Consider the following 18,833-nt stretch of genomic DNA (forward strand, 5'->3'; position numbering starts at 1 on the left):
TCCCTGGGTCAGGAAGATCCCCTGGAGGAGGAAATGGCAACCCACTCCAGTACTCTTGCCTGGACAATCCCATGCGTGGAGGAGCCTGGTGCAGGCTACAGTCCATGGGGTCGCAAAGAGTCGGACACGACTGAGCGACTTCACTTTCATTTTCTTTCACTTTCAGGTTACAAGCTATAAAGACAAGGTAACGGTTGAACCTGGAATCATTTAGGGAGGAAAGGAATGACTCAGAAGACTTACTTCCCCAAGGGAGAGAGGGTGAGTATGTTCCCATTTAAATGAGGGATGGTTGTATTATGTGAAGCAGGAAGATGTTTCCGCTATCGTGTGGAATTCAACTTTCTGAAGACCTCCATCTCCATGGATGGACTGTCCATGGCAGAGAGTGAATCTAACTAACACCCGTTTTAATCCTCTTCTAGCTTACCTTCCTGCGTTGCAAAGTCTGGTTAGCTAAAAATGTTATTTTCCAGGCTCCCTTGCTTTTGCTAAGCAGACATGTGTGAGACTTGGAGTAAGATACTGCATGGCAGTGAGCAGCAAAAATGCACGCGGACTTCCCTGATGGTTTGGAGGCAAAGACTCCACACTCCCAATGAAGGGGGCCCGGGTCTGACCCCTGGACAGGGAACTAGATCCCGGATGCTGCGACTAAGCCCCAAATAAATGCTGAAAAAAAATACATGAAACTCATGGACAGACTGGTTCCAGGTATCAACTAAAAAAGATGTACAAGGTAAGAGCTATGAGTTAAGTTTTATTGGAGACAAAATGAGAACTATGGCATGGGAGACAGCACCTCAGATAGCTCTGAGAGACTGCTCCAAAGAGGCAGTGGGGGAAGGTCAATATGTGAGATTTTGGTGAAGAGGGAGTTCAACGCAATCAAGCACTTACTTTACAAAATTTTCTGCTACTCATGAGGAGCTGATGTCACCATGAAGGGATTTAGTGATTTTCTAGATACAGGAGATGCAAGGACTGGGATCATGAAATCAGCTTCTGAAAATATCCAACTATCTAAAGACCAGTGCCATCAGTTTCTCTGGCACACCAAGTGCCTGTCTGTCCACCCTGAACTCTGTTCGAGCACAGAATTCAGTCTCTGCAGAGGCAGACGGCAAATGCCCTCAGCGAGAACCAATCTGCAGTCGGCACAGGAAGCTAGGTGATCACGGTGGGTGGAGTCAGTCCTGCTCACAAGAGAGATGAATTATCTCCCTGTTCTCCTGGAAAACAAAGTGAAGTGGGGAGGAGGGCAGAGATTTTTATGGTGTGAAACATCTATTTGTCCCTCTTTCTTTCCCAACTTTGAAGACTTACCAGGTACTTTCAGTATATTTCTCCTGGGTTGCTAAATGTATTGACTTAACAGATCATGTTCCCAAATAAAAAGCCCCAAATAAATAAATACTAGTATATACTAATACAAATAAATACTACTACTAATATAGTCCATCCAGGGCATTTTAGTGATGCAACTATGTCGTTCCATTTTATGTTTATTGTCCCCAATTAGCGATAGTATTTATATTTAAAAAATACATGGACATCCCTGGAAGGCCAGTGATTAAGACTTCACACTCCCAATATAGGGGGCATGAGTTCAATCCCTGGTGGGGGAACTAAGATCCCACGTGCCCCATAGGGCAGCTGAAATAAATAAAATTAAAAATTAGATTAAATTTTAAAAAGACTTCACCTTCCAATGCACAGTGTGTGGGTTTGACCCCCAGTTGGGGAGCTAAGATTCCCCCACGCCTATTGGCCAAAAAAAACAAAACATATAATAGAAACAATATTACAACAAATTCAATAAAGATTTTAAAAAATGGTCCACATTGAAAAATCTTTAGGGCTTCCCTGGTGGTCCAGTGGTTAAGAATCCACCTTGCGATGCAAGGGACACTGGTTTGATCCCAGGTCTGGGAAGATCCTACATGCCTCAGAGCAACTAAGCCTGTGCACCACAATACTGAGCCTGCACACCTGGAGCCTGTGCTCTGAAACCAGAGAAGTTACTGCAATCAGCAGCCCCTGCTCGCTGCAGCTGGAGAAAGCCCAAGTGCAGCAGCGAAGACCACCACAGCCAAAAATAAGTAAATACATCTTTTAAAAAATCTTAAAAAAAAAGAATAAATAGATGTATTAATAATAATAAATAAGTAAAATTTAAAAATGGATACCACAGATTGTATTCACTAGGAAAAAACTCCATGAGCATTTTTGTCAATTTAGTTTATTGCTACATTGTCAATGTTTAAAAGTATCCCTGGTATACAAAGGGTACTTAATATTTGCTGAACAATAAACAAAATCAATCTTCAAAGGATACACAGCACCCCCAGGCTGCCCTCCGACAAGAGTGTTCTTACCCATCATTCAGTGGGAACTCCTGGAGGACTATTCTAGGCCAGCCTCTAAGGGAAGCATTCCCCTATTTTAACCTGTAGGAAGTGTTGTATCTGTTGTGAATTCTTCTCTGGTGTTTGATAAGATACAACGTGTCAAGGAAGACTTTTCCACATTCAGAACACTCATGAGGTTTCTATCCAGTATGGATTTTCTGATGCAGGCGGAGGCCTAACTTCCAGCTAAAGAATTTTCCGCATTCCTGACATTGGTAGGTCTTCTCTTCGCTATGAATTCTCTGATGGCTGTGAAGATTGGACTTCTGGAAGAAAGCTTTCCCACATCTGTCACATTCATAGCATTTTTCTCCAGTATGGATTTTTCTGTGTTGAATGAGATTTTTCTGCTGGATGAAGGTATTGCCACATAGCTCACAGGCGTAGGCTCTCTCCTTAGAGTGGATTTTCTCATGGTCAATGGCATTGGATTTCTGGGCAAAAGGCTTTCCACATACCTTGCATTTATAAGGCTTCTCTCCTGTGTGTGTTCTCTGATGTTTGACAAGATCTGACTTGTAGATGAATGCTTTTGCACAGTCGTTACAGCTGTAGGGTTTTTGTCCAGTGTGAATTTTTTTATGTTGAAGGAGGGTTGAGCCCTGTTTAAATGACTTCCCACATTTATCACATTCATAGGCTCTCTCTTCATTGTGAATTTTCTTATGATTAATGCAGGAGGATTTCCAGGAAAAGCCTTTCCCACATGTTTGACACTCAAAGGGTTTCTCTTCAATGTGAGTTTTCTGGTGTTGGACAAGGCTGGGCTTTTGCTTGTAGACTTTTCCACATTCATCACATTCATAGGATTTTTCTCCTGTATCAGTGTTCTGATGTTCATCAGTCCTACTCTTCTTGCTGAATGCCTGTCTATGTGTATTATGTCCAAAGGATTCCTCAATGGCTTGTGTCCTTAGGGGACTCTGAAGGTATGATTTTGAACTGAGTGACTTTTGATGGGCATTCCACAAAAATTGGTTTTCTTTCAGTTTAGATGGATCATTGCCAATTCTTCTTTTGTATATATTATACGTATTATTTTTTGCATAGCTTTTCTTATCTAAACTATGTTTCAAATGTTTCCCACATGAGTCACCTTCAAGGAGTCTGACCCTCGAAGGAACACTGTCTGTGCTCGGTAGGAGCTTTTCTGTAGGGTTGTCACGTTCAGGATCTTTGTGCTCAGTCAGTGTTTCCTGGTTGACGGATACAGCTTCTGTCTTGAGGTTCTGCTCTATGTCCTGGAATCTCCAACTCTGCTCTTCAATGGCCCAGTCTTTTCCTGAAACAGAATACAAAGAAATGGACTTCCTGGTGGAACAGTGGATAAGAATCCTCCTGCCAATGCAGGGAACTCGTGTTTGATTCCTGGTCCAGGAAGATACCACTTGCAACAGGGCAACTAAACCCGTGGTGTGCACAGCTACTGAAACCCACCTGCTCTAGAGCCCAAGCCCCGCAACAAGAAAAGCCACCGCAACGAGAGGCCCAAGCTCCGCGACTAGGGAGCAGCCCCCGCTGGCTGCAACTACAGGAAAGCCTGTGCAGCTACGAAGACCCAGCACAGCCAAAAATAAATAAATGAATATAATTTTTTTTTAAAGAATACAGAGAAATGCTCTGTGTGAATCTCCCCACTCACATGAGTGAAACGAGGCACTGTAGATTCTCTATTGAAGAGATCATTCTGGCTTCAGGTGTAAAGTCTGTGGGAAACTAACTTAATTGAAACCTCATGGAGGAACACTGAAGGAGTAGGTATACCTCAGGTGACGCTGATCAAGAGTGATCAAAAACGGGACGTGCTATGACAGCTGACCACAGCTGAACACCTGCCGACCGCTCACCAAAGGTAACTGTTGTGTAGCCACCGATCTTTAGTTTCAGATAAATAGAGCTTAAGATCCAGGACAGATTTATACTCAGTTACCTGCCATGTGTGCATTCTGGTTAGTTTTTTCCTAAATAAACATGTGTGTGCTTAGCTGCTCAGCCATGTCTCACTCTTTGCGACCCCATGGACTGTAGCCCACCAGGCTCCTCTGTCCATGGGGATTCTCCAGGCAAGAATACTGGAGTGGGTTCCCATGCCCTTCTCCAGGGCATCTTCCCCACCAGGGATCAAACCAGGGTCTCCTGCATTGCTGGCAGATTCTTTGCCAGCTGAGCTACCAGGGAGCTTTAAAATAAACTTAGATAATCTAATATTTATGAATTGCTGTGTGCATGTAATTGTATCATGTTCTCTCTCGTATTTTGAGCTGCACTTGGTCTTTGCTGCAGGGCGTGGGCTTTTCCAGTGGTGGCACGTGGGCTGCAGTGCCCCGCAACATGTGGGATCTTAGTTCCCTGACCAGGTATAAAACTGCGTGCCCTATATTGGAAGTCAAAGTCTTAACCACTGGACCACCCGGGAAGCCCTGTGTCTTGTTCTTTTTGTGGTTTGCTTTTATTGATTAATTTTTTAAATTGAAGTACAGTTGATTTTCAGTGCTGTGTTAGTTTCAGGTGTACACCAAAGTGGTTCTTTTTCAGATTCTGAATATGTCTGAAATATATTCTGAACATATTCAAAATATATCTGAATATATATACAAAAGTAGATACACACATATGTGTGTATTTATATACAATCTGTACATATGAAAGTTAAAGTGTTAATTGTTCAGTTGTGTCCAACTCTTTGCAACCCCATGGACTATAGCCCGCCAGGCTCCTCTTCTCCAGGCAAGAACACTGGAGTGGGTAGCCATTTCTGTGTCAAGCAGGTCTTCCCAACCCAGGGATCAAACCTGGGTCTTCTGCACTGCAGGCAGATTCTTTACTGTCTGAGCCACCAGGGAAGTCCATCTGTATATATATACAGATTTCTTATCTAGATTCTTTTCCCATGTAAGTTAAGCAGCTGAATTTTGGATCCAACTTTTTCAATTCTTTTGCTATGAAGCACATTATTGGGAAAATTCGTGAAGTTTGAATGATGTTTATAGACAAATACTGGCATTACTTTCAGTGCTGAGTACCCAATGTCAACCCCTGTACTGTGATCATGCCCTTATAAGAGAAGGCCCTTGTGTTAAAGAAAACACTTGAGTGCAGGGGGCTTCACAGTTGAGTGCACAGGGAGCAGAGGAGAGCCCACAGAGGGGAAAACAGAGTTTACTCGAAAAGGAAAATTCAGGTTAAAATTAAGGAACATGGCTGTGTGGAGAAAAATACCTGGAGATTCTCTCATTACAAAAAAGTCAGTAGCTTCCATGTGATTTTGGTCCACTCAGGCTAAAGGACTTAGTGATTTTTCTAAGAGGTCGGGTGGGGTGGGGGGAATTCCCTGGCCATCCTGTGGTTAGGAATCGGTGCAGAGAGAACGGGTTCAATCCCTGATCGGGGAACTAAGATCCTACAAGGGGCGCACTGCGGCCGAAATAAAAAGGATGACTTCCATCCACGTGACTTGAGCCCTCCCTCTCCTGGTCATGTACCTGCTGGACTGCAGCTCCTCAGCTCTTGCGTTCCCACCATCCACGGCTCCTCACCGTTTTCCAACCTCAAGATCACTTCCGGTTTGGTGGAGTCCTCTCCTCCTGTTCACGGAAAATACAGTTTGAAGTTGAGTGTCTGAGTTTTTGTGGGAACGTGGTGTGTGTTTGTGTGTTTCCACGAGTGTGTTTGTGTGAGTACCGTGTGTCTGAGGGTGTTCCTATGTGTTGGAGTGTTTGTGTGTTTGTATGTGTGTTTGTGTGAGTACCGTGTGTGAGGGTGTTCATCTGTGTTGGAGTGTTTGTGTGCTTGTGTGTGTGTTTCTGTGAGTGTGTGTTAGTGCTGTGTGTCTGAGGGTGTTCAAACGTGTTGGAATGTGTGTGTGTGTTGGTGTGAGTGTGGGTGTTGTGTGTTCCCCTTTGGTGGAGGGAACAGGTGGAGAAGATACAGCTAGGAATGCCTGGGGGCTGTCAATCCAAATACAGTTTTCAAATGCTTTTTTTCAGAGGATGAAGTTTTCCCAAAAATCAGGGCCAGAACTGGGGTGGAGCAAGAGGCCCCCACCCAAAAAACTGAAAGAGGCCCTCACCCGCACGGTACTTACACAACCCAAGACGGAGGCTCCTTAACTTTAGCCCACGTGCACCTCACATGCCCTTATCTCTGTCCTGCCATGAACATATCCAAAGCAAATAGCATCTAACAGCCAAAACTGGTAAGCCACTCGGGGGGAGTGCCACAAGGTTCAGGCTTCAGGTTTTGAGTGACGCTCCCCAAGGAGCCACGCTCACCCATGGAGACCAGGTTCCTGTAGTTCTCCAAGGTCACATCCCTGTACAGGTCCCTCTGCTCAGGACTCAGCCGCTGCCACTCCTCCTGTGTGAAGTCCACGGCAACATCCTCAAAGGTCACGCCTCCCTGTAACAAGCTCCTGACCTGCAGAAAAATACCCCCAGATCCAGAGGCCTGGTGAACAGGAATGAGTTTCCACTGAGCCAAGATGGAATTGTGTATGCTATTCACTGAGGGTTATGTGTGCTCAGTGACTAAGTTGTGTCCGACTCTTCGCGACCCCATGGACTGTAGCCTGCCAGGCTCCTTTGTCCATAGGGTTTGCGAGGCGAGAATGCTGGAGTGTTGTGAAGCAATTATCCCTCAATAAAAAAATAGACTAAAAAAGAAAATGCTAGAGTGGGTTGCCATTTCTTTCTCCCCAGGATCTTCCGAACCCAGGGATTGAACCCATGGCTCCTATATTAATAGATGAGCTCTTTACCACAGAGCCACCTGGGAAGCCTCTCTATGACTGCTGAGTCTGGGAGAAAATTAATTGTACCTGAAATATCTTGCCGATGAGCTGTAGCCTCAGGGTGATGTTTCTACAAACCCTATCCAGTGCCATCGATTTTACTTTCTAGACCTCTCTCAGATCTATTTGGTGGTCTCCATTTTCCCCACTGTTCACTGATCCACAATATCTTTTTTTTTGTTAAGATAATTATGATTTATTACATGCTAAGCTCTTTGCAGTTTTCTTGGCTGTGCCACAAGGCATAGAGGATGTTAGTTCACCAATAAGAGGTCGAACCTGTGCCCTCTGCAGTGGAAGCTCAGTCTTAACCACTGGGCTACCAGAGAAGTACCTATGATTTTTTTTTTTTAACCATTTTTAATTTTTTTTAATTGGAGGACAGTTGCTTTACAATCTTGTCAGTTTCTGCCAAATGTCAACATATACCAGCGATGGGTATACAGCCACAGGTGGCCCCTCCCTCTAGAACCCCCCCTTCCCACCTCTCTAGGTTGTCACAGAGCACAGAGCAAATTCCCACTAGCTCTCTGTTTTACGTATGGTAAAATCGGTGTATATTTCAATGCTACTCTCAGTCCATCCCACCCTCTCCTCTCCCTGCTGTGTCCACACGTCTCTCCTCTATGCTCGCGTCTCTATTTCTGCTCTGCAAATAGGTTCATCAGTACTTCTTTCTGGATTCCATGTATGTGCGTTTATATACGAAATTTGTTCTTCTCTTTCTGACTCACTTCACTCTGTATAACAGGTTCTAGGCTCACCCACCTCACTGGAACTGACTCAAATAAACCCGTTCCTTTATTTAGAACAAGGCACTAGCATCCTAACTCTAGGAGGAAAAGGGGACGACGGAGGATGAGATGGTTGCATGACATAACTGAGTCAATGAATATGAGTTTGAGCAAATTCCGGGAGACAGTGAAGAACAGGGAAGGCTGGCGCGCTGTAGTCCATGGGGTCCCAAGGACTGGACATGACTTGATGACTAAACAACAACATCCGTACTCTTTCGCTGCTTCTAAACTGATGCCTTCCAATCTGTTTTTCACAAGGCGTGGAAATTGGATTGTGACAAGCTTTCCTTGGTTTGGGGAAATGGTGAAAAGTGAAAGTGAAAGTTGCTCAGTCGTGTCTGATTCTTTGTGACCCCATGGACTATACAGTCCATGGAATTCTCCAGGCTAGAATACTGGAGTGGGTAGCCTTTCCCTTCTGCAGGGCATCTTCCCAACCCAAGGATCGAACCCAGGTCTCCCGCATTGCAGGAGGATTCTTTACCAGCTGAGCCGCCAGGGAAGCCCGAGAATACTGGAGTGGGTAGTCTATCCCTTCTCCAGGGGACCTTCCTGACCCAGGAATCGAACTGAGGTCTCCAGCATTGCAGGCGGATTCTTTACCAACTGAGCTACTGGGGGAAAGGGCACCCCTCCTTTTGACATGTGAGAAATAAGATATTGTCTCCCAGATCAGTAAGCAAAGGATGTCACAGTCAACAGCGATTAAGGGAAGTTGGTGAGACCTGAGGGAATTCAGGGTGTGACAACACAGGATGCTGCCCCAGATAACTGTGGAGCCTATCGAGGGCGGGGAGGGAGAGGGGATGGAGGAGGGAAGGAGAAACTGCCAGAGAGGTTAGTGGAGGTTAATTCTGAGGAATGGGAATACAGATGACATGTTCGCTTGTTTGAGATGATGTTTTGGATTAAAAAAAAACTCACCTGGATATTTTTCATTTCCTGTTCCTTTTGAGCCATGGCGGTCTCGGGAAGGAAGAGCTGAGGGGAAACAAAAAAGTCATGAAAAACAGGACGTGCGGAGCTGCCCAGTCCTCCTGTACAGGGAGCACTGCCTGGACCCTTCAGAAAGCCTTCGCTGGTCCCAGGAGGGACCCTGTCCGGACAGGGGCCGACCCGCTGGGTGGCATAAACCCATAGAATTCCCTTGACCTCTCACAATTTACATCTCCTTGATCGTGAGGTTCTACTAGTAATCCTTTGCCTTCCAGTAAATAACTCTGGGGGCTTTCCAGGTCACTCAGCGGTAAAGAATCTGCCTACAATGCAGGTCTCGCAGGAGATGCATTTTTGACCCCTGGGTCAGAAGATCCCCTGGAGGAGGGCGAGGCAACCCACTCCAATATTCTTGCCTGAATAACCCCCTGAACAAAGGAGCCTCACGTGCACGGAGAGTCAGATACAACAGAGGAGACTTAGTATGGCACAAATAACTACGAGAGTGCAAAAAAAGGATCAAGGACAAGACATCTCACTATCGGCTTATTTTTCTCATCAAACGAGTGGAAGCAACTTACAGGTACAGTAATCAAAGTTTTCTTTCCTTTTTTTAATAATTAAAAAATAATAATTTTATTTATTTATCTATTTGTGGCTGTGCTGGGTCTTCCTCGCTGCACGGGCTTTTTCTCTACTTGCAGGGAGCGGGGGCTGCTCTCTAGCTGTGAGCAAGCTTCTCATTGTGAAGGCTTCTCGTCTCGTGGAGTCCGGGCTCTAGGGCTCGAGGACTTCAGTAGTTGCGGCTCCCGGGCGCTCGAGCACAGGCTCAGTAGTTGTGGTGCTTAGCTGGAGGGAGGGAGGTGTGGAGCTTAGTTGCTCCTCCTCATGGGAGATCTTCCCGCACCAGGGATCGAACCCATGTCTTCCGCATTGGCGGACGGATTCTTGACCACTAAGCTATCAGGCAAGCCCAGGTGCTGCAATCAAAGGTTTCTTACGGATCTGACGGTGCAGGCTCTATTGTGTACAAGCAGAGCCGTCAGGTCAGCCACCTGCAGACCCCTCCAGGAATCCGCCTTCATGCCTCTCACCCGTGAGAGTTTTCAAAGGCACGGTTGTCTCTGAGTCAGTTCAGGCTGATTTGCAGTGGTCCATAAACTTGCCAGATGGCTCAGGGGTAAAGGACCCGCCCGCCAATGCAGGAGACTTGGGTTCGATCCCTGGGTCAGGAAGATCCCCCAGAGGAGGAAATGGCCACCCACTCCAGTCTTCTTGCCTGGGAAATCCCATGGACAGAGGAGTCTGGCGGGCTACAGTCCCCGGGGTCCAAAGACTAGGACTCAACTAAGCCGGTGTGCACACGCAGAAACTTGCCAAATGGGTGCAGGAAGGACAGCCGCCTTTCTCAGAACCCAGCCTGAGACCCAGAACAGAACAAGAAAAGGTCCTGAGAGGGCGTCTTTCTGGATTTTCTGCCTCATCAGAGAAGGCAGGGTCTCTCTGTTTCCTCGAACTGCTCTGACGTCTGCCAAACCACAGTCTTCCCTCTCACGGGGAAGCAAGCAGGAAACAGGCCGTGTCACCCGCAAGAAGGTCGCTTCACCAGGAGGGCAGAATCCAGGCAGGAGAAGCCTGGGGCGAGCAGTACAGGCCCTTTGCCCTCAGTTCAGTTCAGTGCAGTGCAGTGCAGTTCGGTTCAGGCGCTCAGTCGTGTCTGACTCTTTGCGACCCTATGGACTGCCGCACGCCAGGCCTCCCTGTCCATCACCAACTCCCAGAGTTTACTCAAAGTCATGTCCGTCGAGTCGGTGATACCATCCAACCATCTCATCCTCTGACGTCTCCTCCTTCCGCCTTCAATCTTTCCCAGCATCAGGGTCTTCTCAAAAGAGTCAGCTCTTCACATCAGGTGGCCAACGTATTGGCGTTTCAGCTCCAGCATCAGTCCTTCCAATGAACGTTCAGGACTGATTTCCTTTAGGATGGACTGGTTGGCCTTAGTAGTTTCAATTTCTGAGGACATCTTCTTTTCTCTTTCTAATAATACCTACTTTTTCTTTTTATTTGATGGTCTTTCTCAAGCTTTTATCAAGTGTAGTAGAAAGGCTTTCATATACATATATATAAATAGTAAGTAAAATATAATATATCTATTTTAGGAAATGTAGGCATGTTTGCCTAGCTAAAAAATTTAAGACATTTTGATTTCACTTGTTTGACTTAGTATGAATAGAAAGCTAGATTTCTAATTTTAAAAACATAGATACACAACAAGCAAGAAAGGTTTACTGTATACCACAGGGAATGATAGTCATTATCTTATAATAACAAAGTAATATATGTGTGTGCATATAACTGAAGCACCCTGCTGTGTAAGTCAACTATGCTTCAATAAAATATACATATTAATTTAAAAAATAATAAATAGCTACTTTTCTTTCTTTCTTTTTTTTTTGCTGACCCAGGTGGCTTGTGGGATCTTAGGTCCTCAACCCAGGATCCAACCTGTGCCCCCTGCAGTGGAAACATGGAGTCCTAACCACTGAACCATCAGGGAAGTCCCTTATTTTCATTTTTTTTAATTGAAGTATAGTTGTACAATATTAATAAGTTACGGGTGTGTAATATGTACGTGCTAAGTTGCTTCAGTGGTGTCCGACTCTTTGCAACCCCATGGACTGTAGCCCGCCAGGCTCCTCTGTCCATGGGATTCTCCAGGCAAGAATTGTGGAGTGGGTAGCTGTGCCCTCCTCCGGGGGATCGTCCCATCCAGAGATCAAACCCAAGTCTGTTACGTCTCCTGCGTCGGCACTAGCGCTGCCTGGGAAGCCATCAGATCAGATCAGATCAGCCGCTCAGTCATGTCCGACTCTTCACGACCCCATTAATCACAGCACGCCAGGCCTCCCTGTCCATCACCATCTCCCGGAGTTCACTCAGACTCACGTCCATCAAGTCAGTGATGCCATCCAGCCATCTCATCCTCTGTCGTCCCCTTCTCCTCTTGCCCCCAACCCCTCCCAGCATCAGAGTCTTTTCCAATGAGTCAACTCTTCGCATGAGGTGGCCAAAGTACTGGAGTTTCATCTTTAGCATCATTCCCTCCAAAGAAATCCCAGGGCTGATCTCCTTCAGAATGGACTGGTTGGATCTCCTTGCAGTCCAAGGGACTCTCAAGAGTCTTCTCCAACACCACAGTTCAAAAGCATCAATTCTTCGGCGCTCAGCCTTCTTCACAGTCCAACTCTCACATCCATACATGACCACAGGAAAAACCATAGCCTTGACCAGACGAACCTTTGTTGGCAAAGTAATGTCTCTGCTTTTGAATATGCTATCTAGGTTGGTCATAACTTTCCTTCCGAGGAGTAAGCGTCTTTTAATTTCATGGCTGCAGTCACCATCTGCAGTGATTTTGGAGCCCCCAAAAATAAAGTCTGACACTGTTTCCACTGTTTCCCCATCTATTTCCCATGAAGTGATGGGACCAGATGCCATGATCTTTGTTTTCTGAATGTTGAACTTTAAGCCAACTTTTCCACTCTCCACTTTCACTTTCATCAAGAGGCTTTTGAGTTCCTCTTCACTTTCTGCCATAAGGGCGGTGTCATCTACATATCTGAGGTTATTGATATTTCTCCCGGCAATCTTGATTCCAACTTGTGTTTCTCCCAGTCCAGCGTTTCTCATGATGTACTCTGCATAGAAATTAAATAAGCAGGGTGACAATATACAGCCTTGACGAACTCCTTTTCCTATTTGGAACCAGTCTGTTGTTCCATGTCCAGTTCTAACTGTTGCTTCCTGACCTGCATACAGATTTCTCAAGAGGCAGATGAGGTGGTCTGGTATTCCCATCTTTCAGAAGCCATACTGGTGTACAATATAGTGAGTCATGGTTTTTGAAGGCTATACTCCATTACAGGTATTGTAAAATACGGGCTACATTCTCCGTGTTGTCCGGCGTGTCCTGGTAGCTCCTTTCACGCCTGTAGTTTGTCCCTCCTCGTCTTGCCCCTCCCTGCTTCCCTCTCCCCACTGTTAATCACAATGTGTTCTCTGTTTCTGCTTCTTTTTTATCATTCACTAGTTGGTTGTATTTTTTAGGTTCCACATACAAGTGATACTGTACAGTATTTGTCTTGCTTTGGGAAGACGTCTTAGTTTCATCTTTCATTCTTCTCTGCATTTTAAAAGGAAAGTATGACCTGACAGGGAATTTCCCAACTAGGGATTGAACTTGGGTCCATGGCAGTGAAAGGGCAGCATCCCAACCATTGGACCACCAGGGAGTTCCCTCCCGGTTTTTTGTTTTTTTTTTTTAATTAATATCTCAAAAGTATGGTTCAAAGGCTTTTTTGTAACTTCACTTTTTCTTACAAGTTACTGATTTATCCATCTTTGCTGAGTTGCTACCAGTGAACATTTTCCTACTTTCACAGATTTTGGAGTCATTTGTTCAACTTCTGCTCAATGGATATTTTTTGATCACAAGTAATAATTGCCTTCTGACCTCTTTTTCAGTTTTTCTAACGCTTGTGTTTCGTTATTGCTCCCTTTTTAGGGAGCTTCGCTCTCTTGAAGGACAATTGGTAGAAATAGTATATCGGTTATAAGGATTAGAGAAACAAGTAAGAGGGAAAAGATATTTTTTAAGAACACAGTTTCTATACAATTTGTAGTTTCAAAATTAAACATTGACACGTTCCTCTTTTTAACACAAAAAATGTATAAAATCCCTAGTGTAATGTGTTTTAAAAAATTCTTTCATAATGGGCAAAAGTCATGCAAGATAATTAAAAAAATTTTTTTTTGCTAAAAGACTGTTCTAAAGTAGCTGTAAATATGTGATTTCAAAATGTATAAAGAAGTAAAACCCTACATTCTCATTCATTCATTTTTTAAACAGAAACGAAAAAGGAGACAAATTCATAATTTGAGGATACAGAGAGTAGATGTTACCTATTCACATAAACAAGGATTTCTCAACCTCAGCACCACTGTCATTTGGACCAGGTGTTTACAGCAGCTTTATTCCTAATTGGAAAACTTGGAAGCAACCGAGATGTCCCTCAATAGGTAAGTGCGTACATAAACTGATATATCCAGACAACGGCATCTTATTCAGAGCAAAAAAGAAATAAGCTATCATCATAGAAAGACATGTGGAGGAAAACTAAATGCACATTACTAAGTAAAGAAACCAATGTGAAAGAGCTACGTACTACATGATTCCAACTATATGACATTCTGGAACAAGGGACATCATGACGACAAGAATGAGATTAGTTTCGGGACTTCCCCGGTGGTCCAGTGATTCGCACTCCCAAAGTTGGGAACCTGGGTTCAATCCCTGGTCAGGGAACTAAGATCCCATTTGCTGCAACTAAGGGTTCTCCTGTGGCTCAATTAAAGATTCAGTGGCAACGAAGACCTGGCTCAGCCAAATAAAGATTAGCTGCCAGGGGGTTGGGGGAAGGGAGAGATAAACAGGCAGAGCAGGAGAGCATGAAGGGTCTTTACGGCAGTGAAAAATACTCTATACGGAACTATGTTAATGGTTTTATGTCATTACATGTGTGTTCAAACCCGAAGCATGTTCAATAACAAGAGTGAACCCTTAAAAATAAGTAACAAGGGAGGAAAAAACCCAAACAAACAAGAGGAAAACCATGGACTTTGTTGCTAATGATTGGTTAATAGATGTTGATGGGGGAGGGACTATACATGGATAAGGTAGGAAGCATATGGGAAGTTTCTGTACTTTCCTCTCAATTGTATTATAAAACTAAAACTGCTCTAAAAATATTAAATCATTGGGAATTCCCTGGTGGTTCAATGGTTAGAACTTCATGCTCCCACTGCAGGAGTACAGGTTTGATGCCTGGTTGGAGAACTGGTGGCACAGACAGTAAAGCGTCTGCCTGCAGTATGGGAGACCCAGATTCGATCCCTGGGTCGGGAAGATCCCCTGGAGAAGGAAATGTCAACCCACTCCAGTACTCTTGCCTAGAAAATTCCTTGGATGGAGGAGCTTGGTGGGCTACAGTCCATGGGGTCACAAAGAGTTGGACACGACTGAGCGACTTCACTTTCACTTTGGAGGACTAAGATCCCACATGCCCCCTAGCCAAAAAAAAAAAACAAAACCCTGGCAGTTCAGGGGTTAAGACTCCATACTTAGTCTTTTATTAGTGAAGATTAAGTATTACAAGTTACTGATTTATCATTAATTAGTGATTAATTAGTGAAGATTCAGTCTGGTCAAGGAGCTAAGATTCCACATGGTGTGCATGGTGTAGCCAGATCGAAAAAAAAAAAAAGAAATAAAAGACCCTCTACCCCCCAGAAATTTAAAAACAAAATTATCAAAAACAATGAAACTAGAACACTTTCTAACACCTTACACAAAAATAAACTCAAAATGGATTAAAGATCTAAACGTAAGACCAGAAACTATAAAACTCCTAGAGGAGAACATACGTAAAACACTCTCCGACATACATCACAGCAGGATCCTCTATGACCCACCTCCCAGAATATTGGAAATAAAAGCAAAAATAAACAAATGGGACCTAATTAAACTTAAAAGCTTCTGCACAACAAAGGAAACTATTAGCAAGGTGAAAAGGCAGCCTTCAGAATGGGAGAAAATAATAGCAAATGAAGCAACGGACAAACAACTAGTCTCAAAAATATACAAGCAACTCCTCCAGCTCAACTCCAGAAAAATAAATGACCCAATCAAAAAATGGGCCAAAGAACTAAATAGACATTTCTCCAAAGAAGACATACAGATGGCTAACAAACACATGAAAAGATGCTCAACATCACTCATTATCAGAGAAATGCAAATCAAAACCACTATGAGGTACCATTTCACACCAGTCAGAATGGCTGCGATCCAAAAGTCTACAAGCAATAAATGCTGGAGAGGGTGTGGAGAAAAGGGAACTCTCTTACACTGTTGGTGGGAATGCAAACTAGTACAGCCACTATGGAGAACAGTGTGGAGATTCCTTAAAAAACTGGAAATAGAACTGCCTTATGATCCAGCAATCCCACTGCTGGGCATACACACTGAGGAAACCAGAACTGAAAGAGACACGTGTACCCCAATGTTCATCGCAGCACTGTTTATAATAGCCAGGACATGGAAGCAACCTAGATGCCCATCAGCAGATGAATGGATAAGAAAGCAGTGGTACATATACACAATGGAGTATTACTCAGCCATTAAAAAGAATACATTTGAATCAGTTCTAATATCATGTATGAAACGAGTCGCCAGTCCAGGTTCGATGCACGGTACTGGGTGCTTGGGGCTGGTGCACTGGGACGACCCAGAGGGAGGTTAGGGGAGGGAGGAGGGAGGAGGGTTCAGGATGGGGAACGCGGGTATACCTGTGGCAGATTCATTTCGATATTTGGCAAAACTAATACAATATTGTAAAGTTTAAAAATAAAATAAAAGTTAAAAAAATAAAAATAAAAATCACAAGAGAAAAAAAAAAACAAAACAATCTTGGGGGCTTCGCTGGTGGCTGAGCAGTAAAAAATCTACCTGCCAATGCAGGGGACACAGGTTTGATCCCTGGGTTGGGAGGATCCCCTGGAGGAGGAAATGACAACCCACTGCAGTATTCTTGCCTACAGAATCCCAGGGACAGAGGAGCCTGGCGGGCCCCAGTCCAAGGGGTTGCAAAGAGTCAGACACGACTGAGCGACTAAAAACAAGATGAAGGTAATGGATACAGATATGACATTGGCATATAAAACAGAGCTAAACTGAGGGAAGAAAGGAACAGAAGTTCAGCTGCACTTTTGCAAAGAGCCCGTGCCAAGACCGTGGGGCCCAGATGGGCTCCACTAGAGAACAGACAAGCAAGCTGAGCACAGAAAACAGTCAAGTCAGAACCGAACCACGGGCCATGGTGCTGAGGATTCAAGGCCATCGAAAATACTGGGGACGTCCTGGGACCACCACTTTCTAACACGAAAATTCGGATCTACGTACAAATGTAAAACGTTTGACTTTCGAGGAAGGGGAAAGAACAGCCTACCTCCAGCGAAATCTGGTGTGAACTCTCTAGGTTAATTCCCAGCGCCGGTGGTTGTTTCTTCTCCTTGGGTGGACTGGAAATGAAAAGACGTGTGTATTTAAAAGCTAAATGAACCATCAAATAAATGTAATCAGCCCCACCCCTCTCATCTCAAGATCCTAATCTAGTCAGGAAGACTATCTGGTCAGAAACAGGAAGCCCCACCTATTCTAATCCTATCAAACATCTTCAGCTACAATTTCCATAAAACCTCAGGAATAAATGTTGTGAAAGGCGGGAGAAGAAGGGGATGACAGAGGATGAGGTGGTTGGATGGCATCACCGACTCAATGGCCTTGGGTATCTCCAGGAGATGGTGAAGGACAGGGAAGGCTGGTGTGCTGCAGTCCATGGGGTCACAAAGAGTCAAACATGACTTAGCAACTACACAACAAAACTTGTTTATTAAAACAGGCCAGTGTATTTCCAATGGAAATTTTAAAAATCCCATTCAAGTGACATCTTTCATCCTAAATTGAAAAGATAAACATGAATCTTTATCCAAATGATTGAAAGCCCCATGAAATACATTAAACAAGAACATTTTACTTATTAGTTTATTCTTTGAGCTCCCCAACAATGGTTTTCAGTGTTTAAAAAAAAAAAGGTTGAATATTTTTGGATTAAACTATCAGAAACTTCGATGTAAAAATGAAAGTTAAAATGCCTTTTTATCTTCATAAATTTGTTTCTGGTTGCAAACATCTAGCAAACCGAAAATGGTTTGCTTTAATCAGCTGACTACACTGATACGGAATTGGGCTCATAGAGGAAGAAGTCCCTCTGCCTTTACGGGGTGTGCTCCAATGCCTGTGTGCTCATTCTCATCTTTTGCGATCCCATGAGTGTAGCCTGCCAGGCTCCTCTGTCCATGGGATTCTGCAGGCAATACTGGCGTGGGTTGTCATTTCCTCCTCCGGGGGATCTTCGCCGACTAAAGCTCGAACTTGCCTCTCCTGCCCTGGGCAGGTGGATTCTTCACCACTGAGCCACCTGGGAAGCCCCGTGTGTTCCAACAGCAAGGGCTCTGCAGCCGTCCCGATACTGCCAAGATGAGACCAGCGTGCCAGGTAGTTCCTAGCCTCATCTGGGTCTGGAATTTAAATACTAGTTTCATGATCCCCTGCCTAGACATGGCGACTTTCCAAAACAAAATGGCTAAATGAATTCTGAGAGATTACTGCAGACTCCATGAGGTAGGCTCCAAGAGACTTGGTCTCCTCTCAAACATATCTGAAGATGGATATTTTTTAAAATATGTGTGTGCTCCGTCGTGTCCAACTCTTTATGGCCCCATGGACTGTAGCCAGCCAGGCTCCTCTGACATTGGGATTTCCCAGGCGAGAATACGGGAGAGGATTGCCATGCCCTCTTCCAGGAGATCTTCCCTATTCTTGGATTGAACCTGCATCTCCTGCGTCTCCGACATTGGCAGGCAGGCTCTTTACCACTAACGCCACCTGGGAAACCATTTTTTAAATGACCTGACTGGAAAGAGGAGGGATGAAAATGCAAAACACAAAGGATTTTCGGTGCAATAGCAAATGTGCTTCTCTGCTGGGGGATGTGGATAAGAGGGGAAGGCTGTGCGTGGGAGGGGCAGGGGACATATGATACCTTCCTCTGAATTCTGTTGTGAACCTAAAACCTTTCTATAAAAAAAGTCTTTTGGGAAAATGACCTGATTCTACCAGTCAGCCCCTGGTGGGGGAGGGTGGCCAAATGAAAGGGACTTGGGGGAAATCCCTGGTGGTGCAGTGATTCAGACTCAGTGATTTCACTGTGGGGCTAGTTC

At 44.6% G+C, this 18,833-nt stretch overlaps 1 protein-coding gene across 1 annotated transcript; it reads right to left on the reverse strand.

Annotated features, from left to right (window-relative positions):
* Positions 1-2,222: 2,222 nt before the first annotated feature.
* Positions 2,223-17,131, reverse strand: ZIM3 (zinc finger imprinted 3). The gene is made up of 5 exons (XM_086354856.1): positions 17,000-17,131; positions 8,922-8,978; positions 6,683-6,827; positions 5,894-5,995; positions 2,223-3,693 (listed from the first exon to the last, which is right to left on the reverse strand). Exons 1-5 carry the CDS (start codon positions 17,114-17,116, stop codon positions 2,552-2,554), a joined length of 1,563 nt encoding a protein of 520 aa, XP_086210982.1. The 5' UTR covers positions 17,117-17,131; the 3' UTR covers positions 2,223-2,551.
* Positions 17,132-18,833: the final 1,702 nt, after the last annotated feature.

Source organism: Bos grunniens, chromosome 18 (assembly GCF_055505025.1).
Source record: "Bos grunniens cultivar Pamir isolate PY7600 chromosome 18, Bosgru_T2T1.0, whole genome shotgun sequence".
Lineage (NCBI taxonomy): Eukaryota > Metazoa > Chordata > Mammalia > Artiodactyla > Bovidae > Bos > Bos grunniens.

Coding starts and splice junctions, on each gene's coding strand:
- ZIM3 (XM_086354856.1), bottom strand. CDS start 17,116: ATGGTTCATTTAGCTTTTAAATACACACGTCTTTTCATTTCCAGTCCA. Junction 8,979..16,999: donor CACACCAGATTTCGCTGGAG/GTAGGCTGTTCT, acceptor GTTTCCCCTCAG/CTCTTCCTTCCCGAGACCGC. Junction 6,828..8,921: donor AGGAAATGAAAAATATCCAG/GTGAGTTTTTTT, acceptor ATTTTTCTGCAG/GTCAGGAGCTTGTTACAGGG.